General features: G+C 41.0%; 1 protein-coding gene across 5 annotated transcripts; it reads left to right on the top strand.

The window, feature by feature from the left end:
• The first annotated feature begins 64 nt into the window (after positions 1–64).
• On the top strand, positions 65–25,372 carry LOC121538485 (forkhead box protein P1-B). Of its 5 annotated transcripts, none has more exons than XM_041846540.1 (16): positions 65–181; positions 8,848–9,008; positions 16,869–17,000; positions 17,455–17,544; positions 17,683–17,806; positions 18,065–18,206; positions 18,293–18,400; positions 18,537–18,624; positions 18,736–18,819; positions 18,990–19,209; positions 19,358–19,434; positions 19,557–19,658; positions 19,813–19,940; positions 20,319–20,376; positions 24,302–24,384; positions 24,492–25,372. In XM_041846540.1, the coding sequence occupies exons 2-16, from the start codon at positions 8,862–8,864 to the stop codon at positions 24,646–24,648; spliced, it is 1,740 nt and encodes a 579-aa protein (XP_041702474.1). In that variant the 5' UTR covers positions 65–181; positions 8,848–8,861; the 3' UTR covers positions 24,649–25,372. The 5 variants fall into 5 exon arrangements, with proteins under 5 accessions (XP_041702474.1, XP_041702475.1, XP_041702472.1 ...); XM_041846541.1 differs by having other exon boundaries at positions 17,680–17,806; positions 24,305–24,384; XM_041846538.1 differs by having other exon boundaries at positions 17,680–17,806.
• Positions 25,373–26,772: the final 1,400 nt, after the last annotated feature.

Below are 26,772 nucleotides of genomic sequence, written 5' to 3'. Positions count from 1 at the left end.
TTTTTGTTTGTTTTTTAATCAGGTGGCTGTGATGTCATCAAATGCACAGTCCAGTGTACACTGTTGATCCGAGTTGGCTAATGGTCGATGCTGCGTGAGTGTATGTCAATCGCTTCTTATCTTGTTCAACAAGACGTGCCAAATAGCTAGCTAGTAGCCCAGGCTACACATTGATGCCCCGGTAAGTGAAATGTAGTATGCTTGCTACCCTAGACACATGTATTTGTTATTGAATAGCTAATGCCATTTATTCATCTCGTTAGCCATGTTAGCTAGCCTAGCCAGCTAATAGCCAACATAGGCGGTAAACAACATCAACCCCGTTGTTTAGCTAACATTACCTCGCTCTCTGGCCTAACTAGCTACAATACTGCTAGCTAAATAACATTAACGCTATACAACAACGTTGAAGTGGCTTTTTAACAGCTAGCTAACTAAGCAATATTTCTCACGTTCTCTTGGATATCTAGCTAGCTAGCGATAGCTAATTCCAATGTTGTTCGGTAACTTGCCTATACGACTGCAAGCCGTTCGCTACATTTACTTGCTAGCTAATGTTAGCTTCAGCATTTGGGAGTTCGCTTTAATACCAAATATGTATCTATAAATAAACCAAGATAGACCAAAGCCTGTCGTTACAAAATGGGAACAAGTTAGTCATAGTGGGCAGAACAATAAGGAGGTGGGCAGAGCAAAGCACGAGGTAGCAAGATCCCATTGGCGCGTTCTAGCATATATTGGCATATTTCAGTTAGGGAACGCCTACTCTGTGAAGTGCGCGTGTGCAATAACTCAGTTCGCCTTTGCACTCCTTCTCAGTAACGCAATTTTTTGAAACTTTAGCAAAGGGTAAAGTCTACACTCTGTTGGTAGCAGATTATAGTTTGGGAACAGAAAACTATTGAGATCAAAGGTTTCATCAATGAGAAAATGTGCAGAATTTCGGCCAAAATCCATCTCGTTCCATCTTCTACCACTGCTGGCCACTTGGCTTCCTCTCACTAGTGAGTGGAAACGCCAAGCTGACGCTTCACATTTTTACATCCGGTGAAATATCTGTTTAATTGTTCTATCTGTGTTAATACTAGCTAGCAAGGTACATTTCCATGGTCCGTAGTTATGTTGTTGTAGCTATTTTGCTATGTAAGCTAGATAACGTTAGCTAAAACGATGCATTTCCCAGTGGTGGAAAAAGTACCCAATTGTCATACTTAAGTAAAAGTAAAGATACCTTAATAGAACATTTTACATTTTACATTTTAGTCATTTAGCAGACGCTCTTATCCAGAGCGACTTACAGTTAGAAATGAATCAAGTAAAAGTGAAATTCACCCAGTAAAATACAACTTGAGTAAAAGTCTAAAAGTATTAGGTTTTAAATATACTTAAGTATCAAAAGTAAATGTAATTGCTAAAATATACTTAAGTATCAAAAGTAAAAGTATAAATCATTCCAAATTCCTTATATTAGGCAAACCAGATGACACAGTTGTCTTGTTTATTTATTTATTTACAGATAGCCAGGGGTACACTCCAACACTCAGACATAATTTAGAAACAAAACATTTGTGTTTAGTGAGTCCGCCAGATCAGAGGGAGTAGGGATGACCAGGGATGTTCTTTTGATAAGTGTGTGAATTGGACAATTTTCCTGTCCTGCTAAGCATTCAAAATGTAAGAGTACTTTTGGGTGTCATGAAAAATGTATGGAGTAAAAAGTAAAATAAAATTATTTACGAATGTAGTGAAGTAAAAGTTGTCAATAATATAAATAGTAAAGTACAGATACCCCAAGAAAACGACAAGTAGTACTTTAAATAAGTTTTACTTAAGTACATTACACCACTGGCATTTCCTTTTTTCTCACTGTGAAATGCCCAAAATGCCCCATTTCAACAACACTAGCAACTTGTAGCCTCTTCAGACCAATTGACTGTCCCTCTTCTGTTCCCATGTGTTTGGCAATCTGATTCATGGATGGATGTGGCCCCCATACACTGGATGAATGTGGCTCCCACACATACTATACCCATAGCGTCTTGTGCCAAACCTGGAGCTTACTTACAACAACTGCAAACAGTTTTCAGTAGAGAAGGTGTATGTCTGGCAGGTGTGCTGTCATTAAAGCATTCACATTAGATCTAATGCGCTCAAACGTTATCACCCCAGGCTGTTTTGTAGATTTTTGCATGGTTTCCATATGGGGTGCAATGTAGTTATTTAGGCTAGATGTTGCTACAGAATTGTTAACAGGATATGCGATTCTCTATACCCTTTACAGGTTCGCTAATTGAAAGCCTCATACAAGGAATTTTAACTAACCTGTTATTGATGATACTTTCTTCATTCTCGATTCTGTGAAAAAATATTATCTTAGAAATGTCCAGTGAAAGCTCAGAAAGACATTAAATCCATGTTTTGCACCTAGTGATGAGTTCCCTCACCATTTTAGCTGCCAGACATCTTGCATTTCCCAACATCTTTACAGGAAGTAGTTGTATTTTTTTGGGTGGAATTTTCATTGTTGGACATAAAAGCCTATTCCCCCTCAGGAGACTGAAAATATTTGGCATGGGTCCTCAGATCCTCAAAAAGTTATACAGCTGCACCATCGAGAGTATCCTGACTGGTTGCATCACCGCCTGGTATGACAACTGCTCGGCCTCCGACCGCAAGGCACTACAGAGGGTAGTGCGTTCGGCCCAGTACATCACTGGGGCCAAGCTTCCTGCTGTCCAGGACCTCTATACCAGGCGGTGTCAGAGGAAAGCCCTAAAAATTGTCAAAGACTCCAGCCACCCTAGTCATAGACTGTTCTCTCTGCTACCGCACGGCAAGCGGTACTGGAGCGCCAAGTCTAGGTCCAAAAGGCTTCTTCTAACCCCAAGCCATAAGACTCCTGAACAGCTAATCATGGCTACCCAGACTATTTTCCCCCGCAGATTGGCTCTGTACCAGTACCCCCTGTAAATAGCCTCCCTACTGTTATTTTATTTTACTGCTGCTTTAATTATTTTTTATCTTTATTTTTTACTTATCTATTTTTTACTTGACACTTTTTTATTTTCTTAAAACTGCATTGTTGGTTAAGGGCTTGTAAGTAAGCATTTCACTGTAAGGTATACATACACCTGTTGAATTCGGGGGATGTGGCAAATAAACATTTTATTTGAAAAGACTGTAAAAAACACCAAGTGACTTTAATGTAAGAAATCTGTTCCCCCAAGCATTCCCACAGATAATAGAGAGATATGTGATTGTATACAAACGCAAGCAAGGTTTGAAATGATGTTTTAGTCAAACATTATATCTGTTTGGGCTTCTTGTGGTCAATTTGCTGTCTACAAATTATTTGTAATTATGTTCCGGCCACGACCATCCGCTCAAGTTAAAAATCGGCCCGTGGCTGAATCTAGTTGAGGATTCCTGGCATACAGCATATTATGATCATGTAGGGCAGGGGTGTCAAACGTACGGCCCGCGGGCCGGATCAGGCCCGCAAACGGGTTTAATCCGGCCCGCGAGATGATTGTGAAAAAAAATATATATATATATATATTTTTTAAGTATAAAAATGTGCTGCAATTTTTCTATAAAATAAACTGCTGTTCCAATTGCGTCCACTGGATGGCGCAATAGCAATTGTGTTAAGCAAGCAAACTGTTTATACCGGGGCAGAGCAAGTAGGTCAAGCACGTGCAGCCAATGAGCTACTTTGTTTTGCCCGCGATATTTATTACGGCTTCTACTTTTAACATTATGTGCTTTGGCACCCTCATTGCCCCAATATGTCTCTGTCAAAAAAGAGAAAAGTGGACGCAGAGTGCAGAGTGTTCCAAGAAAAATGGTCATCCTATTTAATCACGGAATTGAATGGGAAAGCTGTATGTTTGGTGTGTTCAGAGCATGTTGCAGTGCTGAAAGAATATAACCTTCGGCCGCCACTATGTGAGTCTTCATGCCGACAAATATGACAACTTTCAAGGACAGCGGAGATGAGAGAAGGTGAATGAACTGTTGGCGGGTCTGAAGAAACAGCAGTCTGTGTTTACTCACAGCCGAGACATCAGTGACGCTGCAGTGAAAGCTAGCTACCTCATTGCTAATGAAATCGCAGTGGCTTCAAAAGCATTTAGTGAGGGTGAATTTGTAAAAACATGCATGATGAAGGCAGCGGAGATTGTGTGCCCTGAAAAGCGGCAGGCTTTTGCAAATATCAGCCTGACAAGAAACACCGTTGCAGACAGGATTTCCGATCTTTCAGTGGATTTGGACAGCCAGTTGAAGCAAAAAGTCATTTATTGCGTTTTCGGTTGCAATTGATGAAAGCACGGACATTACAGATGTTGCACAACTGGCCATTTTTTCATCCGCGGAGTTGATGACACATTGACCGTCACCGAGGAGTTCGTGGAGTTGGTGCCGATGACAGATACAACGACAGCAGCTGATATTTTTACCGCACTCGTCGGCGCGCTGGACAGGGTCGGAGTGGACTGGTCCCGCGCTGTCAGCCTGGCTACAGATGGTGCGCCCTCAATGATCGGGAAAAAAGCAGGCGTTGTGACAAAGTTCAGAGAGAAAGTGCAATCTGCAAATGGAGGACGTGATTTTTTGACTTTTCACTGTATTTTGCACCAGGAGGCTTTGTGTTGCAAGTCATTAAAGATGGATAACGTCATGAAGGTGGTCATCCAAACTGTTAATTTCATCCGATCCAGAAGCCTGAATCACCGTCAGTTTGACAGCCTTCTCAGAGAGAAAGACCACATCAATGGCCTGCCATACCACACTGAGGTAAGATGGTTAAGCCGAGGTGCTGTGCTGAGGCGTTTCTTTGATTTACGAGAAGAAATTGAACAGTTCATGGAAGAAAAGGGCAAACCAGTGTTAGAATTTCATTCCGCAGAATGGATGCCGGACCTTGCATTTATGGTGGATGTTACAGAGCACCTGAATAACTTGAACAAACAGCTGCAAGGGCGCAACAAAGTTGTCACGCAGTATTATGACAGCATACGTTCTTTCAAGTTGAAGCTGTCATTGTGGGAGACGCAACTTGCCGGTGGTGATGCAGCTCACTTCCCCTGTCTGAAAAATGTGTGCGCGACAAAATAACTGGACTGTTACGGGAGTTTGAGTAACGTTTTCAGATTTATGTTTTTATGTTGATGTGCTATTGTTTTTAATTGATTTTATTTTATTTGTATATTTAACCTATTCTTGACTCTGTGGTTCTTGCACTTGTTTGGGGAACAGGATTTCATTATTTTTATCTACATTTCTGCCTGAGAAATGACACCCTGATATAGTTCTGTGATCTGTGAAACAGTTCTGTTAATCACTGAGGCATTGTGTGTTTGTGTGTTCTTTTTCTTTAGAATTTTCAGTTTTATGATTAATAGTGATGTTGTGCTTGTACTATTTTGGACACACTGTCCTCAGGCTCCAGCTTTATGTTGTATGTTGATCGTATTAAAACAAAGAAAACAATCTGAAGTTGTTGTTTTTAAGTTATATATATATACCATGATTTTTCCGGTCCGGCCCACTTGGGAATAGATTTTCCTCCATGTGGCCCCTGAGCTAAAATGAGTTTGACACCCCTGATGTAGGGGGTGCCTGCGCGCGTGCGTATGTCTACACTTTGTGTAACAGTTAGCAATTATGCTAATGATTACCTTCTGGTGATTCTATCAAATCAAATGTTATTTGCCACATGCGCCGAATACAACATGTGTAGACCTTACAGTGAAATGCTTACTTACCTTAACCAACAATGCAGTGTTAAGTAAAAAATAGATAAGTAAGAATAAAAATAACAAATAATTAAAGAGCAGCAGTAAAATGAAATAACAGCAGGGAGGCTATATACAGGAGGTACCATTACAGAGTCAATGTGCGGGGGCACCGGTTAGTTGAGGTAATTGAGGTAATATGTACATGTGGGTAGAGTTAAAATGACTATGCATAGATAATAAACAGAGTAGCAGCAGCGTAAAAGAGGGGATGGGGTGGGGTGGGGGGGACAATGCAAATAGTCCGGGTAGCCATGATTAGCTGTTCAGGAGTCTTATGGCTTGGGGTTAGAAGCTGTTAAGAAGCCTTTTGTTCATCCCCAAAAAGTTGCAAGGAGCCGAACATTAGACAATGCAATGTGCATTCAATAAAATTAACAGAATGTAGGTATTCCTTGTGTATGCCTGGACAGACAGGAAGTGCAGTGAGCATATGGTTTGCCCTTGTTCTATTTGCAGAGTGTTTGTGTTTATGCAAACAGGCGTACTCCTGCATATTAAACCACAGCACCTGCTCATGTGTGCACAGTCCACATAGGCTACACACTTCTTACGCTACTGCTTTGAACTCAGCTGAACACCTACAGCGCTGTGCTTTTTCTGCCAAGGTAAGGATGGTGTACTATTGTAAAGATGTGCAGAACAGTTGGTTTGATATTTTGACTAGAACCCAGTCTCTCGTTGGTGATTATTCTACTAATTTGACCTTTCTATAGTCCGCTTTGTTCTAATTCTAAATGTGTTTTTTCTTTCTCATTCATCTCTATTACAAATCTATGGTAGGCTAGGCTATATCTAAGAGTCAGGATTGAAATGCATTGTTGCATTGTGGTATAGACTAGGCCTATATTTTCAGTTCTGACAGTTGAAGTAGGAATTCAGAGGATTCCCTTCTACCCTAAAAACCTAATGTTTGTGTTGCTTGTCTGCTGTGCTAGCAGCACTGGATCCGACATTGGGAATGTTGAAGGGCATTAGGATGAAACACTGTTTTGTGTGCAAATACACCCTTGGCTGCTGTAGCCTAAAATAAACAGAAATCAGTTTCGCTGTGGAATGAAAAGGCTAGTAGGTACTGAAGTCAGACTTGATAGGCAATGCAATATTGTATCTTACCTTAGCCTATGTTTCAGCTTGCTCTAGAAGTAGATAGGCATAAATACATTCATAAAATGTATCTACGTGTTTAGCTAAGTGGACATTTGAATCTTCCCAGCTCAAAGAGCTTGTTTGTCTGTTGCTGTTTATTTTAGCTGTGTTGCTTTTGAGTCGAACGCTCCCCCAACTGTACACACAGCCCTTCCTTTAATGAAGTATTGTGCTACCTGCCAGATCTGTTTATCACACCACCTGGTTAATGTTAAATTGCTACAGAAGGACGACATGTTTACTCATTAACACCGACCCAGGACCCCTTTGTTTACCGTAGCCATGGCAGCAATCAGCTACTCAACAAATATCTCCGGTTTATGTTGGCAAGAGGGGAAACTGTTGATTAGTTAAAGCAGAGTAACATCTTGTCTTTCTCTGTTGATCTGAAACATTATTGATGATGTTTCTAGGATAAGATAGGAGATTGTCTTCAGTAAGAAACTGCATGTGGGCATTTCCATCTAAAAGGACCCATGAGCACCAACATGTGAAGTTCATAGGAGCATGTCAAATGAAAGCTAAGAGTCTATATTTTTTAGAAATGATTTGCCTTCTGTAAATTTAAGAAACATTTCCTTGTGCCTTGTAATTCCGTTACCAAAAACCCATATCTTGTAAGATATTTTCTAATTTCTCTCCCTCATGAGGGAGGATAATGAACGTTCACAGAAGTAACAAGTAAAGGTAGACCTACCTATTAGTTATAGAGTTTTTATTTATTTGTTTATGAATTATTTAAGTGTTTAAAACCCATAATTATGTTACCAAATCAGTAACGTAATTACTGCAATTGAATTGGCTACAATCGGAAATCATATTCATCAACCACAGTTGGGTCACCTGCAACTGTCCTTCCTTCCACTGGCATACTGTTCAGCTCATAACTTTTGTCTGGTGGTCAAAGCAAGACTGTGAAAAGAGTCTGGTCCTTTCTGTCTGTCTGTGTCTGTCTGTCTGTCTTTCAGTTAATGTCACCTCTTCCTGCTTTTACTACCACCTAACCACTTTCCATTTAGTGTAACAAGTCTCCTCACCCACTGACCACCGACCGAAACCAGAGATCAATGGACAGCACAGTACAGAATAGTAGAGCACACTAGAGTGGAGTACAATATCATGTACTGAACATATCTACTTTACTGTGCTATACTGTGATTTCCAAACTTGTAAATCATAGACATCTGATTGTTTCAGATGTGGTCTTGTTTGGGGGTGGCGCTCATTACAAGAATAGCTAGTGTGTAGCATAATACCCAAATATGCAAACAAAGGATATTGCATATTTCTACTTTTATGTACCTATTCAGGATACATCACCATGAAGAGAATGAAATTCATATCCATAATTATGCATTTCTGTATAATACAGGTCAGGATGTAATTCTGTTACCGTAATTCCATTACCGGATGTAAACCCACTTCCCCTACTGTAGTTCAATAACACTTTTTTTTCTCCTAATTCAAGGTGTCATGTAGCTGACACCCCATTCTTTCTGCAGACTTCTTTGAATCTTAATTCAGAGCAGATATTTAAGAGTTTTTGGAGAACGTGGTCGCAATAAAAAACGGAGGGAGATTTTACCGTAATTCTGTTACCAAACTTTGCATCTGCACAGTTTGTCGAGTAAATGTGTTTTTGTGAAATTTCGGTGTAAATTGTTCAAAGTTGTCCGTGTGCATGTAGTTGTATGGTTTGTTAAACTTTGAAATCAATGGTTTCTATTTGACATACATTTTAAATGGAAAAATCTGAGTCCAAGCTTAATTCCGTTAGTGTGGAATTGCCCATGTTCATATGTAATTGTTCAAAAATAAATGTAGCCTAAGATCAGTATTGTGGAAAGTCATTGTCAATTTACATGAAGTTTACAGCTGCTCTCTCTTGTTCTGTTCTCAGGTCAGTGAGTCCAGATGCATGAGTCTGGGTCAGAACAGACAGCCTGCACCAGTCCAGCCAATCAGACAGAGAATGGGGACAGTGCTGAGAAGGATGATTGGCTGAGCACTCAGACTCCAACTCCAGAGGGTTCTGGGGCTGACAGCCAGCAGCAAAACCAGGTTACTAAACTTGCTTACTTTCCACCACTAAAGCATACAGTGCCTTGCAAAAGTATTCATCCCCCTATACTTGTTCCTATTTTGTTGCATTACAACCTGTAATTTAAATGGATTTTTATTTGGATTTCATGTAATGGACATACACAAAATAGTCCAAATTGGTGAAGTGAAATGAAAAAAATAACTTGTTTCAAAAAATTAAAAAAAATCTATAACGGAAAAGTGGTGCGTGCATATGTATTCACCCCCTTTGCTATGAAGCCCCTAAATAAGATCTGGTGCAACCAATTACCTTCAGACATCACATAATTAGTTAAATAAAGTCTACCTGTGTGCAATCTAAGTGTCACATGATCTGTCACATGATCTCAGTGTATATATACACCTGTTCTGGAAGGCCCCGGAGTCTGCAACACCACTAAGCAAGGGGCACCACCAAGCAAGCGGCATCATGAAGACCAAGGAGCTCTCCAAACAGGTCAGGGACAAAGTTGTGGAGAAGTACAGATCAGGGTTGGGTTATAAAAAAATATCTGAAACTTTGAACATCCCACGGAGCACCATTTAAATCCGTTATAAAAAAATTGAAAGAATATGGCACCACAACAAACCTCAGATCAGGGTTGGGTTATAAAAAAATATCAGAAACTTTGAACATCCCACGGAGCACCATTAAATCCGTTATAAAAAAATGGAAAGAATATGGCACCACAACAAACCTGCCAAGAGAGGGCTGCCCACCAAAACTCACGGACCAGGCAAGGAGGGCATTAATCAGAGAGGCAACAAAGAGACCAAAGATAACCCTGAAGGAGCTGCAAAGCTCCACAGCGGGGATTGGAGTATATGTCCATAGGACCACTTTAAGCCGTACACTGGGCTTTACGGAAGAGTGGCCAGAAAAAAGCCATTGCTTCAAGAAAATAATAAGCAAACAGATTTGGTGTTCGCTAAAAGGCATGTGGGAGACTCCCCAAACATATGGAAGAAGGTACTCTGGTCAGATGAGACAAAAATTGAGCTTTTTGGCCATCAAGGAAAACTCTGTCTGGCGCAAACCCAACACCTCTCATCACCCCGAGAACACCATCCCAACAGTAAAGCATGGTGGTGGCAGCATCATGCTGTGGGGATGTTTTTCATCGGCAGGGACTGGGAAACTGGTCAGAATTAAAGGAATGATGGTGGCTAAATACAGGGAAATTCTTGAGGGAAACCTGTTTCAGTCTTCCAGAGATTTGAGACTGGGACGGAGGTTCACCTTCCAGCAGGACAATGACCCTAAGCATACTCCTAAAGCAACACTTGAGTAGTTTAAGGGGAAACATTTACATGTCTTGGAATGGCCTAGTCAAAGCCCAGACCTCAATCCAATTGAGAATCTGTGGTATGACTTAAAGATTGCTGTACACCAGCGGAACCCATCCAACTTGAAGGAGCTGGAGCAGTTTTGCCTTGAAGAATGGGCAAAAATCCCAGTGGCTAGATGTGCCAAGCTTATAGAGACATACCCCAAGAGACTTGCAGCTGTATTTTCTGCAAAAGGTGGCTCTACAAAGTATTGACTTTGGGGGTGGTGAATAGTAATGCACACTCAAATTTTTATTTATTTTTGGTCTTATTTCTTATTTGTTTCGCACAAAAAAAATATTTTGCATCTTCAAAGTGGTAGGCATGTTGTGTAAATCAAATGACACAACCCCCCAAAAAAAAAAAAAAATAATATATATTTTAATTCCAGGTTGTAAGGCAACAAAATAGGAAAAATGCCAAGGGGGGTGAATACTTCCGCAAGCCACTGTATGGGTTCTCAAATTGTCGCATTTAGCATATTTTTTTGTTTGTATGATGAGTAGGATAGCTCTCACTGAGCTCTGAGCCAACTGTAGTGCTGCAGACAGAGACTGCTGAGGCACTTTGTGATTGGTGGAGAAGGATAGATCTGTGTTATTGGTTAGTTTTTTGTTTATGCACACAAGCACTCTGTCAGACTGCCAGACAGTGTAATGTTGTGCCCGGCTTACTACTGTCTTTCTCCACCCTGCGTCTCTAACTGCCAAAGACGACCACTGTAAATGGAGTTGGTCAGGTTTGTCAGCTTGATTATTGTATTTTCAGCAACTAGCCTATTTCTACATGTAGGTCGATAATACTTGTTTGTTTACTGGTATATACATTGGTAGAATTTGCTGGATGAACATTTTAAATGTTAAAATGAAACACTGTTCATCACTTATATCTGTGAAAACTAAGGACCTAGCTAGTAATCATGACTGTGTTAGTCAAAGTGAATTTGCATGTGTCACTACTACCTAACATATTTATAATGTTATTGTACTGTATAATCAAAGGTAATTTACTTAAATCATATGATAATGTCCTTAGCACTTTATAGCCTCTTTCAAGCATTTTCCTTACTCTGGTCTTGTAGTTTATGTTCCATTGATGGTTTGTCTGTGTGTGCGTGTCTGTTGCCTTTGGTTACATACAGTTAGTTAAATCTCAGTTCAGGGCGAGATTAAGTATGGGTCTGTTTATATGAAAAGTGTGATTATATCTTCAGGGTTTCAGAAAAGGCATGTAACTTGTCTTTGGCAACATTAGTCATAGAACACATACCTCTCTTTGAGGACTAGCCCAGTGTTTACACTGTCCTTCATGGGTATGTGGGTTTCTGTCACATCGACAATAACAAAAGATGTTTGGACTGGTCTGCCCTGACGTCATGGAAACAAGGATTAGGTGCAGGATTAGGTTTTGTTGATGTTGTGCATACAAAAGATGACCCATTCCCATACCATATACAGCGACTAACTGGCTGGCTGAATTTTTTTTCTTCTGTAAGTCCAGCTGATACAATTATTTTACCTTCTGCTTTAAGTCATGTAAGCCAAGGGTCTAATATCCTCAGTATCTGCTCCAGGGTATAGGTCTATAAGGACCTTGGTGAGCACTGAGCACCAGAGCATGTTTAGTCAGTGTGGGAAAGGGCCATCTCCTTGGCAATCCACTGTTATTGTTATCTTAGAGCGTCTGTGACATCCTCCAGCAGTTTGTTTACTGGAACCCAAACAGAGCCAGCCTTAGTGGGAACTGTTTGTTTGTTGTTCAGACCTTAATTAAGGCCCTATTCCCACTACGAGATATGAAGGAGAGTCTGAGGAGTGCGGTGGCGAAAGAGAATTCAACTTTTAAATTCACATTACATCCTTGTCTTACCTTTCGTTGTGGCTGGTAACGCAACATTCTTGGTCCATAGCTCAAATTTAATGTAAATATCACAGTAGCCACTAGCCAGTAAGCACAAACTATTCAACAATGACAAAAGTTTCTTCTAAAACATATTACATAATTGAATAATGCAACCAAACCATATTACACTCTTGAATAATGCAACAGTTCACAAGCATGTATGTGCAGACAATTAAAGGGTTTATTTTCTCGTCTGTAGGCTACACTCTTTAGCTTCAAGACAAAAGCACAGAGTTGGTATAACAGCATGTCTTCATCAAGTAACGTTAGCCTATCAAAAATGAATGATTAATCCACTCATATTAATATAAAAGTATAGTATGCCTACCTTACAACATTACAACAAACCAGGCTTCATTTTGATCAATATCATGCAAATTATGTAATGTGGTAAAAGCGAATTGTGACTGAAAACATGAGTATAACTGAATTCCCCACGACAAGATGTTTTATATGGAAGCCATACCCGCCACCAATTTAAAAAAAAAAAAGAAAAACCCTCATGATTTGTCAACGTGCACAATTAGTCTGTGCTTCAGTCTGACCAACTACAGCCTACTGACAATAACTACAGCAGCAGGTAGCCAGAGAAACCTATGCGCTCTGATCCCGTCTGGGCTTGGCCAAGGAAAACCTAATGTCATGTTTTTATAGCCTAAGCATTTTTCCTATTTTGTTGCCTTACAACCTGGAATTAAAATGGATTTTTTTGGGGGGTTTGTATAATTTGATTTACACAACATGCCTACCACTTTGAAGATGCAAAATATCTTTTTTTGTGAAACAAACAAGAAATAAGATCAAAAATAAAAAAACTTGAGTGTGCATAACTATTCACCACCCCCAAAGTCAATACTTTGTAGAGCCACCATTTGCAGCAATTACAGCTGCAAGTCTCTTGGGGTATATCTCTATAAGCTTGGCACATCAAGCCACTGGGATTTTTGCCCATTCTTCAAGGCAAAACTGCTCCAGGTCCATCAAGTTGGATGGGTTCCGCTGGTGTACAGCAATCTTTAAATCATACCACAGATTCTCAATTGGATTGAGGTCTGGGCTTTGACTAGGCCATTCCAAGACATTTAAATGTTTCCCCTTAAACCACTCAAGTGTTGCTTTAGCAGTATGCTTAGGTTCATTGTCCTGCAGGAAAGTGAACTTCCATGCCAGTCTCAAATCTCTGGAAGACTGAAACAGGTTTCCCTCAAGAATTTCTCTGTATTTAGCGCCATCCATCATTCCTTTAATTCTGACCAGTTTCCCAGTCCCTGCCGATGAAAAACATCCCCACAGCATGATGCTGCCACGACCATGCTTCACTTTGGGGATGGTGTTCTCGGGTTGATGCGGTGTTGGGTTTGCGCCAGACATAGTGTTTTCCTTGATGGCCATAAAGCTCAATTTTAGTCTCATCTGACCAGAGTACCTTCTTCCATATGTTTGGGAAGTCTCCCACATGCCTTTTGGCAAACACCAAACGTATTTGCTTTTTTTTTTCTTGAAGCAATGGCTTTTTTTTGGCCACTCTTTCGTAAAGCCCAGCTCTGTGGGCTTAAAGTGGTCCAGATACTCCAATCTCCGCTGTGGAGCTTTGCAGCTCCTTCAGGGTTATCTTTGGTCTCTTTGTTGCCTCTCTGATTAATGTCCTCCTTGCCTGTTCCGTGAGTTTTGGTGGGCGGCCCTCTCTTGGCAGGTTTGTTGTGGTGCCATATTCTTTCAATTTTTAAATAATGGATTTAATGGTGCTCCGTGGGATGTTTAAAGTTTCTGATATTTTTTTATAACCCAACCCTGATCTGTACTTCTCCACAACTTTGTCCCTGACCTGTTTGGAGAGCTCCTTGGTCTTCATGATGCCGCTTGCTTGGTGGTGTTGCAGACTCTGGGGCCTTTCAGAACAGGTGTATATATACTGAGATCATGTGACAGGTGGACTTTATTTAACTAATTATGTGACTTCTGAAGGTAATTTGTTGCAGCAGATCTTATTTAGGGGCTTCATAGCAAAGGGGGTGAATACATACAGTTGAAGTCTGAAGTTTACATACACTTAGGTTGGAGTCATTAAAACTTGTTTTTCAACCACTCTACAAATGTCTTGTTAACAAACTATAGTTTTGGCAAGTCGGTTAGGACATATACTTTGTGCATGACACAAGTAATTTTTCCAACAATAGTTTAGACAGATTATTTTACTTATAATTCACTGTATCACAATTCCAGTGGGTCAGAAGTTTACATACACTAAGTTGACTGTGCCTTTAAACAGCTTGGAAAATTCCAGAAAATGATGTCATGGCTTTAGAAGCTTCTGATTGGCTAATTTACATCATTTGAGTCAATTGGAGGTGTACCTGTGGATGTATTTCAAGGCCTACCTTCAAACTCAGTGCTTCGTTGCTTGACATCATGGCAAAATCAAAAGAAATCAGCCAAGACGAAAAGTGCAAATCAATCCCAGAGCAACAGCAAAGGACCTTGTGAAGATGCTGGAGGAAACGGGTACAAAAGTATCTATATCCACAGTAAAACGAGTCCTATATCGACATAACCTGAAAGGCCGCTCAGCAAGGAAGAAGCCACTGCTCCAAAACCGCCATAAAAAAGCCAGACTACAGTTTGCAACTGCACATGGGGACAAAGATTCGCACTGCTTTGCTTTATCTTGGCCAGGTCGCAGTTGTAAATGAGAACTTGTTCTCAACTGGCTTACCTGGTTAAATAAAGGTGGGAAAAAAAATACAACATTTACTTTTTGGAGAAATGTCCTCTGGTCTGATGACATTTTTTTTTTTGAACTGTTTGGCCATAATGACCATCGTTATGTTTGGAGGAAAAAGGGGGTTGCTTGCAAGCCGAAGAACACCATCCCAACCGTGAAGCACTGGGGTGGCAGCATCATGCTGTGGGGATGCTTTGCTGCAGGAGGGACTGGTGCACTTCACAAAATAGATGGCATCATGGCACCAGCTCTGTCAGGAGGAATGGGCCAAAATTCACCCAACGTATTGTGGGAAGCTTGTGGAAGGCTACCCAAAACATTTCACCCAAGTTAAACAATTTAAAGGCAATGCTACCAAATACTAATTGAGTGTATGTAAACTTCTGACCCACTGGGAATGTGATGAAAGAAATAAAAGCTGAAATAAATCATTCTCTCTACTATTATTCTGACATTTCACATTCTTAAAATAAAGTGGTGATCCTAACTGACCTAAGACAGGGAATTTTTACTAGGATTAAATGTCAGGAATTGTGAAAAACTGAGTTTAAATGTATTTGGCTAAGGTGTATGTAAACTTCTGACTTCAACTGTATGCACGCACCACTTTTCAGTTATTCATTTTGTAGAATTTATTTTAAACAAGTTATTTTTTTCATTTCACTTCACCAATTGAGACTATTTTGTGTATGTCCGTTACATGAAATCCAAATAAAAAATCTATTTAAATGACAGGTTGTAATGCAACAAAATAGGAAAAACGCCAAGGGGGATGAATACTTTTGCAAGGCACTGTATTTATAGCCTAAAATAGGCCCATTTATTTGTGTTCTGAGAAAATATGATTTTTTAAATTCACACTTCGGGTGGCTAGGCTACCTACACTATACATACAAAAGTAAAGGACACCCCTTCAAATTAGTGGATTCGGCTGTTTCAGCAACACCCGTTGCTGACAGGTGTATAAAATCAAGCACACAATTATGCAATCTCCATAGACAAACATTGGCAGTAGAATGGCCTTACTGAAGACCATCATAGGATGCCACCTTTTAAGTGCTGTTATTGTGAAGTGGAAACGTCTAGGAGCAACAACAGCTCAGCCGCGAAGTGGTAGGCCACACAAGTTCACAGAACGATTTTGGAATTAGATGTTCGATGAGCAGGTGTCCACATACTTTTGGTCAAGTAGTGTAATTATTGACTGGAATTAATCAATCAATACAATAGTGCTGACATTCTGTATGAGTATTTACATGATGCAACCAGCCATACAGCGAGCTCAGCCCTGTTAGTTTTTGTCCAATCGCAGTTGGTTTCTCTTTGTCTGTGTAAAGGGTTTCATCCTCCCTAGGGCCAGGAGTTTTTCCAGGAGTTTTTATTGTATTTTTTTTTTACCATAAGACTTGATTAGGAAAATAATCTTGTCCCTTCATAGCCCACACCCACCACCACTCTGGGACCTGTGAAACCTCTGAAATGACCACACACTGTTACAAATGAAGAAACGTATCCTATTTGTATGATCTACATTTTTGTGCACCTAATTTGATAGAAATAAGCTTTTTGTGCGTATGGAACATTTCTGGGATTTTTATTTTTATTTTAGGTCATGAAACATGGGACCAACACTTTACATGTTGCGTTTATATTTTTGTTCAGTATATTTATTCGGCTTTAATTATGTTTACTGTAAACATCCCCAGAGCTGTGGGTGTTAGGCAGAGAGGGAGTGGTAATTGTTGGATGCCTAGCAAAGGTTGTTCATATGTTTTGGTTTTTTAAATGTAAAAATCACTTATGGTGTTGTTGGTGTTTTAGTTTTTCTGTTATTTTCAGGCAAGGCTAGGTCTAATCTGTGCTCATTTGTATTTGTTTGTTGGCAGGTTCCAGTCTCAGTGTCTATGATGACACCTCCGGTGGAGACTCCTCAGCAGACACTAAAGCAGCAGCAGGTCCTCAATCCACAGCAGATCCAGGCCCTGCTCCAGCAGCAGAAAGCACTCATGTTACACCAGGTAATCACATCATATTCGCCACACAAATCTACATGTAAATGCTTTTTTGTGTACTTTTAAAAAATTGTAATATTAGCAGCATTTTTATTTATTTCTCTATACATTTACATTTACATTTTAGTCATTTAGCAGACGCTCTTATCCAGAGCGACTTACAGTTAGTGAATACATATTTTTTTATACTGGCCCCCCGTGGGAATCGAACCCACAACCCTGGCGTTGCAAACGCCATGCTCTATCAACTGAGCTACATCCCTGCCGGCCATTCCCTCCCCTACCCTGGACAACGCTGGGCCAATTGTGCGCCACCCATGAGTCTCCCGGTCGCGGCCGGCTGCGACACTATACATCACCTATTTTTCATGTGGATCTTCCAGTGAGATGCTGATGGCTTGAACGTGACCGCTGTATTTCCTCATGACCTTTCATTAACTCAACAGTTTTTTTTCTACAGCAACACATACAGGATCTCTGCCAGAAACAGCAGGACCAGTTCAATGCCCAGCTCCTACAGCAGAAGCATGCTGAGAAGTCAGGCCAAGAGGTAGGCCGGCCTACATATTTTTTGTCATATGTCTGTATTTTGCTGTCAACCAAATGTTCCAAAGCGCTACATAAAATCTATGTATTATTATAGTATTGCTGAGGCCTTGTGTATCTCCTCCCAACTCCCATACAGCAGCTAGCTGCTCAACACATGGCCATCCAGCAGCAGCTCTTGCAGGTCCAACAGCAGCACCTCCTCAGCCTCCAGAGACAGGGTCTCCTGTCTGTCTTGCCCTCCATGAGCCCCTCTGCAGCTCAGGGTAAGTGTCTATCCCCCAGCCCCAACCATAATGTAAACTACCTTCCCCTTCTGCCCCGTGCAGATACTTGGTTGTTCTCCGCCATGGCTGCAAGGCAGCTATATTTGTTGTTGTTCTCCGCCATGGCTGCAAGGCAGCTATATTTGTTGTTGTTCTCCACCATGGCTGCTTGCAGCTTCATTTGTTTAGGTTGTTGTTGGGCAAAAATATTTTAGTTATTCGGCTGAATTAATACATGTACTTGTGTATTTCTCCTAGGTTTAATGAAAGGGTGTGAGAATGGCACCAGCCTGCCCTCTGGTGGTGAGAATCCGGCCACTCTTCAAAAGAACCTGCTCCACAGCCAGCAGTCCACCACCAATGGGAATCATGCATCACAGCCCCTAAAGAAGAAAGACGGGTGATTAGTCATTTTGGAACAGTGTTTATTCATCTGTCCAACCTCTTCCTGAAGTGTAACAGTGACGTATGTATGTCTCTCTGCAGTGGTCCTGTGGATGATCACACACAAAACACTCACCCTCTCTATGGACACGGCATGTGCAAATGGTCTGGCTGTGAGGCAGTCTTTGGAGACTTTCAGGCTTTTCTCAAGTGAGTTTCTCCTCATCTATTCAATCTGTCAGAGAGACAAATGAAGATCAATCTCTCTTACTGTATTAGCAACACTGGGTTCCAGTGGCTTCTTGAGTGTTTTCTTGACTTATCATGAAATGTGTTCATCCCCCAGGCATCTGAACAGTGAACATACACTGGATGACAAGAGTACAGCACAGTGTCGAGTGCAGATGCAGGTTGTTCAGCAGCTGGAACTGCAGGTACAGTAGACAAGACATTTGCTTAAATAAAGCACATTCATTGTACAGTTCCTTCTCACTGTAATCAACTTCACATGACATCTTTGTTGTTTCATCTTCTCCTCAATTAAGTTGAAAAAAGACAAAGAGCGTCTGCAAGCCATGATGTCTCACCTCAAATCCTCTGAGCAAAAGTCAAAACCAGCAACACCAACGGTAAGTCTCTGGAGTATTAAAGTGGGCATGTCTTAAATTCAAATCAGGTTACCAATAGAGCAAGATGAGTATTAGCCACAATGGTAAAATAATCACCTTCAAGTTTGCATTCCCTACAGCTGTGTTCTCTATATTGTGTTTTAAATTCTTCTTAACTTTTTATTTTCTAGGTGAATCTTGTGCCCAACGTCTCCTTCTCCCAGGTGACGTTTCCCAAGGTGCTTCCTTCCATGAGCTTGTCTCAAAGTGCCACTGCTCCTTCCACCCCCCTGACACCACCCCCAACCTCATCCTCTATCATCCCACCCCACACCCTGCTCACCGTGAGCCCTGGAAGGAGATGCTACTCAGACAGCAAGACCATGAAATACAGCAAGACCATGAATCAAGGTGAGTTAGCAGTGTGATGCTGAACCTAATGAGGGTAGTAGGGTACATATTTCTATGAACTACTCTTATGCCTGTGTGGTTTATCTACTTGAATGGCTTTAATCATTGATTTTAATAAAACACATTTTTGAAATTCCTTTTTTAACAGATATTGTTCAGAATAAAGAGTTCTACGTCAGTACAGAAGCTAGACCGCCATTTACATACGCAGCCCTAATAAGACAGGTAAGGAATCTTTTAATTTTATTTCACCCTGGTTTACCCTCCAATGAGTAAATGTTAGCTATACCGTAAGGAGTGAGTCTATTGTTTGCTAATTGAATGTTTATTTGTTTGCATTTTTCCAGGCAATATTTGAATCACCCTATAAGCAGCTGACACTAAATGAAATCTACAATTGGTTCACACGAACATTTGCCTATTTTAGACGCAACGCAGCAACATGGAAGGTATTTCGTTGTCTATTTAAGTGGTCATTTAAATGTATATGAATACCCTTGTCCTATGTTTAGTTGCTATGCCATATTCATTACGTTTTTTAGGAATGTTACATGGTATTAGATCAACTTGTATGGAATAATGTTCTGCTTTCTGACTCTGCAGAACGCAGTGAGACACAACCTCAGCCTCCACAAGTGTTTTGTGCGAGTGGAGAATGTAAAAGGAGCTGTGTGGACAGTTGATGAGATGGAGTTCCAGAGGAGAAGGCCCCAGAAGCCTGCTGGTGAAGGGTATGTTTAACATGCTTGGTCTCTCCAGTATAGCTCCCTTTATGTATCTGTTTCTCAACATGTTAAACCTGTATTTCTGTTGGTATTATACTAATAGAAACCATGTGACTTAAGTTCGGGCATGATCTGATTTATCTCTAGAGAAACTGCAGCGCAATGTGCGCATTGAGTTCACAGAAAAAAACAGAACTAAATGGAATTCAAATAATTGAACTGACATTGGTCAATTAGTTGATTAAAAAATTTAAAATAACTGACATTTCGGTTAATCGCTCCGAACTAGTAACTAAAATAAAAATGTATTGTGAGGATATGTTGTCCCTCTATTTCCCAGTATGTGTGTTGAATAGATTAACGTGGGTTTATTTGTAACTGCAGGTCTCTCAAGAGGGAGAACACTGGCCATGGTCACAGCTCCGCTTTCCTTACTCCTAAGGTAAATGCTCTTTTGACTACTTTGAGTGCTAAACCCAGGACGGACGTTAGGGGGCCTGGCCACCATACTGTAACTCCTTCCCGTCCAAATGAAATATTGATCATTTATTTGACAGAGAAGCTTGCCGACAGAAAGACTCATTCATCTCAGATAAAGCATCCGAGCGAAACAGTTCCCCTCTGTCCTCAGTATGTGTAAAGCATGTATCTGATGCTGTCTGGACAAAAATAATATGGCATGTCATACTATTTCTGCCCAGACAGCATCAGATACATGGTCTACATATAGTAAGACAGAGGGGCGCTGTTTCGCTCGCTCGGATGCTTTCTCCGGTGAGAGTTTCAGCAGAAAGGAAGAGGTGACACGAGGGCTCACTCTCGCCACAAAACCTGTCCAGAATAAGCCCAATGCGTTTCTATGGGCATAATATGCAGACCTAAGCTTGTCGCCTGCCTTCCTGCCTTTGGGACAACGACTCTCATTAGCTTCTTAAAAAATTAAAAATATCTGTGCATTTTCAAATCACAAGTGCCTATGCCTATTTGGGAAGCACGGAATTTGGTCAGCGCACGTGGCAATAAGCCTGGCTGATTATTCAGTTGCGGCTGTCAGTGAAAAGCATCTAAAATATGTGTGAAGAAGAGAATGTGTCTTGAGTATAATTTTAAAATGTTGACAAGAAGGGGAGAGGTGTTTGGCGAAGATATGGCGCGTCTCTCCAGAATGCATGCACTCAGGTCTCCAGAATGCGCTCAGCTGTCTTCCACCAGTTATTGCGCTTTCATTGTGTGAATTGTTTGCGTTTTGTTTATTTTGATCAATTCTCCATGTACACACAGTAACAGTCAAAAGTTTAGACACACCTACTCCATTCCAGGGTTTTTCTTTATTTTTACTATTTTCTACATACTCCTGAGTGGCGCAGTGGTCTAAGGCACTGCATCGCAGTGCTAACTGTGCCACTAGAGATCCTGGTTCGAATCCAGGCTCTGTCGCAGCCGGCCGCGACCGGGAGACTCATGGGCGGCGCACAATTGGCCCAGCGTCGTCCAGGGTAGGGGAGGGAATGGCCGGCAGGGATGTAGCTCAGTTGATAGAGCATGGCGTTTGCAACGCCAGGGTTGTGGGTTTGATTCCCACGGGGGGCCAGTACAAAAAAATATGTATTCACTAACTGTAAGTCGCTCTGGATAAGAGCGTCTGCTAAATGACTAAAATGTAAATGTAAATGTAAATAGTGAAGACATCAAAACTATGAAATAACACATATGGAATCATGTAGTAACCAAAAAAGTGTTAAACAAATCAAAATATATTTTATATTTCAGATTTTTCTAAGTAGCCACCCTTTGCCTTGTTAACAACTTTGCACACTTGGCATTCTCTCAACCAGCTTCATGAGATAGTCACCAGGAATGCATTTCAATTAACAGGTGTGCCTTGTTAAATGTTAATTAATGCATTTGAGGCAATCCGTTGTGATGTGACAAGGTAGGGGTGGTATACAGAAGATTGCCCTATTTGGTAAAAGACCAAGTCCAAGAACAGCTCAAATAAGAAAATAGAAATGACAGTCCATCATTACTTTAAGACATGAAGGTCAGTCAATCCAGAAAATTAAGAACTTTTAAAGTTTCTTCAAGTGCAGTCGCAAAAACCATCAATCTCTATGATGAAACTGGCGCTCATGAGGACCGCCCAGGAAAGGAAGACCCAGAGTTACCTCTGCTGCATGGTCAAATTGCTGCAAAGAAACCACTACTAAAAGACACCAATAAGAAGAAGAGACTTGCTTGGGCCAAGAAGCACGAGCAATGGACATTAGACAGGTGGAAATCTGTCCTTTGGTCTGATGAGTCCAAATTTGAGATTTTTGGTTCCAACCGCCGTATCTTTGTGAGACGCAGAGTAGGTGAACAGATGATCTCCGCATGTGTGGTTCCCACCGTGAAGCATGGAGGAGGAGGTGTGGTGGTGTGGGGTGCTTTGCTGGTGACACTGTCGTGATTTATTTAGAATTCAAGGCACATTTAACCAGCATGGCTACCACAGCATTCTGCAGCGATACGCCATCCCATCTGGTTTGCGCTTAGTGGGACTATCATTTGTTTTTCAACAGGACAATGACCCAAAACATACCTCCAGGCTGTGTAAGGGCTATTTGACAAAGAAAGAGAGTGATGGAGTGCTGCATCAGATGACCTGGCCTCCACAATCACCCGATCTCAACCCAATTGAGATGGTTTGGGATGAGTTGGACCGCAGAGTGAAGGAAAAGCAGCCAACAAGTGCTCAGTATATGTGGGAACTCCTTCAAGACTGTGGGAAAAGTATTCATCATGAAGCTGATTGAGAGAATGCCAAGAGTGTGCAAAGCTGTCATCAAGGCAAAGGGTGGCTACTTTGAAGAATCTCAAATATAAAATATATTTTGATTTGTTTAACACTTTTTTTTGGTTACTACTTGATTACATATGTGTTATTTCATAGTTTTGATGTCTTCACCATTATTCTACAATGTAGAAAATAGTAAAAATAAAGAAAAACCCTTTGACTGGTACTGTATGTCAACAATAGGCCTAGTAAATGTACCGTTAATCCCTATAATTTGGTTACATACGTTTCTGTTAATGCATGTATTAATTAGTCATTTACTGTTCTCATTCTTGGAGTGGAAACGTTGTTTGCAGAGTTCACAATCTGCTACACAAGTTTTGGTTTATTTCATAACCATAATTTTTTTTCAGTGTCTTTTGTTTGGAATGCTCCATATGAGTGATGAGCATGTCTGGTTTCTCTGTCCTGATAACTTTGAGGGAGCGCGCGCCTGAGCACGCATAGGAGTAGGCCTACTTGGCCTGCTGCTTGCAAATTTAGGAAAGTGCCCATTTGATTTCTGATTGTCTGACATCCACCACTAATAATAAGCTGAGCTTCTCAGTAATTTTTTCTTCACCTCACACAGTAAGGCAACAAAGTCTGTTTTTTTTATTTGTTATTTTTATATACATCCATTGCGGATGATGATAGTTCCTCACAGTATTTGAAAAATCTTTCCAACTCTCCCAGCCTCAATAATCACCAAGCCTCGGTGTGAAAGAGCAAAAATATAATGATCTGATGATCCCATATATCCAGTGGAAACGTCATTTAAAGAAACTGCTGTCTGTTCCGAGCTCACTGGCGCGGGAAACTCTGAGGGCCCGAAATAGGCTAATTAGATAGAAAGGGAGGCAGACAGGCGGAGTAGAGATGAATGCGATTGAAAGTACCTGAATTTTAATCAGGATGTTTTTATTTGTCAACTTTAGGCCTATGTATTTTACTTAGTTGTAGCCCTACTACTGCATTGGCCTGTAGGCTATTTCTGAGTTCCATGCGCTAATTTATTTAGCCGCCAATGGACCACGGTGTATGAATGTGACCAGAGGCTGGTGTTCTCGCATTAGTTGAATTTTAACTTTTAGACTTTTGTCATTTTAATTCAGATTTTTATGATTAACCACGTGACAATGGTTTTGAGAAACGAAAACGTTATTATCAAAAATGCGCATATAAAAATATTCTTAACTAGCACCCAGATCGGTAGAAATGGTATGATAAATTGTTAGCTTCCGCAAACTTCAAACTCACGAGCTGCCTATGGTCTTTAACACCCACCCATAAAAATTGTGCATGCGCGTGCGCACATAGGAGGTCCCGTAAACATATTTTTTATTTTTAAAGGTGCCCGCTTATGGAAATCAAATGCCCGTCCAACTGATTCGTTTTGGCACCGGCCCTCGATAAACCTGTATTTTTCTCATTATTCTATAAACCTATGGCGTGTGTCTTTTAAGGCTGAATGGCTAGACAGTAGTATACCTCCATTCAATCCAGCCTCCTATAGGAGCTCCATCTCTGTTCTCTGCCCTATATGTTCCAGCAGGAGGAGATAAATGCAGCTCTCTGGTATGGGAATGGATCCTACAGTGACAGCAGTGAAGAGCAGTACCCTATGCACCCACTGTGAGTTCCATCACCATTAAAAACTAGATTTGGTAGAGGAGAAATGGTTCTCAGTTTCAGAAGTCATCATAAATACCCTTTTTCCTTATCATGACTTTTCTTCTCAGCATAAAAGAAGAGCTAATGGACGAGGAGGCGTATGAGAATGTGCCCCATGACTGTTCAGAGACTGAGAGCTCTGATGAGCACAGCTCAGATGTGGATGAAGAAGGCGGTAGCCCAGAGAGACCCAACCTGCAGCTGGCTCATGTGCCTTCGCAGTGAAAGAGGGACTGTATTCCAACCTGTCAATCTCCACTGCAAGACTCCCACATTGGACAACTATGAAATATACCAAATTAATATAGAACTACTTCATATCAAGTGGAAAAACACACATTTTCTGTTGAGGAAATAAATGACTTTTATTTATTGAGGATATTTTGTCCTCACTGTTGTACTGGGTTTTATCCACCGGAGCTCATGTTGAAGACAAGAGCTGATGGCGGAAGCATTGTAACACCCCTTGTCCTCAAATAATGTACCCCAATCGGCTTATTGTGAGGCTGTACAACCAATGACGAAGCCCTATGGGGAGCTGGCTCAGTGATGCAGAGATTAATTTTATTTTCCTTCAAGAATGTGTATATCAATAACCAGAGCATTGGCAATATTTATGGACAGCACTTCCTGAAGATAAATGTTTGTTCTCTCCCCCCAATTAATTTTGACATGTGAGTACCAGACAACCACCAGATTGTAACCATCTGTTCTGTTTGACATGACATCCTTGAGAATTGGTTACTTTTAAAAGGGAGCTGTACACTGCCAAAAATATGATTTATGTGTAACCTATCTGTTGGGATATTATTATTTGTGTAGCCTACTAATGGTCTTTTTTCCCCCACTGTCCCAAACATGGCTTTTTGGACTTATTTAGCGTTGTATCAGACATTCCCATAGTTGTGCACTAAAAGCTGTCTCTAATAAATTCTGTATAAAAAGTGTGGTGAATGTCTGGTTTGAAGCATTCATTACTGTGTTTATGTGCAGGTTTTGAGTTATAACCTGAGTTTGTTTTAACAGTGTGGTAATGGCCATACTTCAGTGGTCAATATAATGTGGATATCTAATGGATGGCAGGCAATGGGAGGAAGATGCTAACTGTTTGGCAGGAGAAGGATCTACTGTAAATAAACTCCCCTCATTCAGTTCAGACCACATCATCATCATCATCAACCGGCCTGGATGTGTGCACACTGCATAGAGATAAGTAAGTAGCCTATAGTGGCATCTATATAGGCTATCACAGTATGATCCTATCTGACTGACTAGACAGGTCGTCAGAGTGATAAAATATACAGTGAGAGAAAAAAGTATTTGATCCCCTGCTGATTTTGTACGTTTGCCCACTGACAAAGAAATGATCAGTCTATAATTTTAATGGTAGGTTTATTTGAACAGTGAGAGACAGAATAACAACAAAAAAATCCAGAAAAACGCATGTCAAAAAATTTTATAAATTGATTTGCATTTTAATGAGGAAAATAAGTACACTGCTCAAAACAATAAAGGGAACACTAAAATAACACATCCTAGATCTGAATGAATGAAATAATCTTAAATACTTTTTTTTTTTTACATAGTTGAATGTGCTGACAACAAAATCACACAAAAATGATCAATGGAAATCAAATGTATCAACCCATGGAGGTCTGGATTTGGAGTCACCCTCAAAATTAAAGTGGAAAACCACACTACAGGCTGATCCAACTTTGATGTAATGTCCTTAAAACAAGTCAAAATGAGGCTCAGTAGTGTGTGTGGCCTCCACGTGCCTGTATGACCTCCCTACAACGCCTGGGCATGCTCCTGATGAGGTGGCGGATGGTCTCCTGAGGGATCTCCTCCCAGACCTGGACTAAAGCATCCGCCAACTCCTGGACAGTCTGTGGTGCAACGTGGCGTTGGTGGATGGAGCCACATGAGGACAATTCTAGACCTCATGTGGCTGGAGTGTGTCAGCAGTTCCTGCAAGAGGAAGGCATTGATGCTATGGACTGGCCCGCCAGCATTCAAAAGTGACCAAAACATCAGTCCCAGATGTGCTCAATTGGATTCAGGTCTGGGGAACGGGCGGGCCAGTCCATAGCATCAATGCCTTCCTCTTGCAGGAACTGCTGACACACTCCAGCCACATGAGGTCTAGAATTGTCTTGCATTAGGAGGAACCCAGGGCCAACCGCACCAGCATATGGTCTCACAAGGGGTCTGAGGATCTCATCTCGGTACCTAATGGCAGTCAGGCTACCTCTGGCGAGCACATGGAGGGCTGTGCGGCCCCCAAAGAAATGCCACCCCACACCATGACTGACCCACCGCCAAACCGGTCATGCTGGAGGATGTTGC

This window comes from Coregonus clupeaformis, chromosome 24 (genome assembly GCF_020615455.1).
Source record: "Coregonus clupeaformis isolate EN_2021a chromosome 24, ASM2061545v1, whole genome shotgun sequence".
NCBI classification, from domain to species: domain Eukaryota; kingdom Metazoa; phylum Chordata; class Actinopteri; order Salmoniformes; family Salmonidae; genus Coregonus; species Coregonus clupeaformis.
This window is presented reverse-complemented; position numbering and strand designations above follow the sequence as displayed.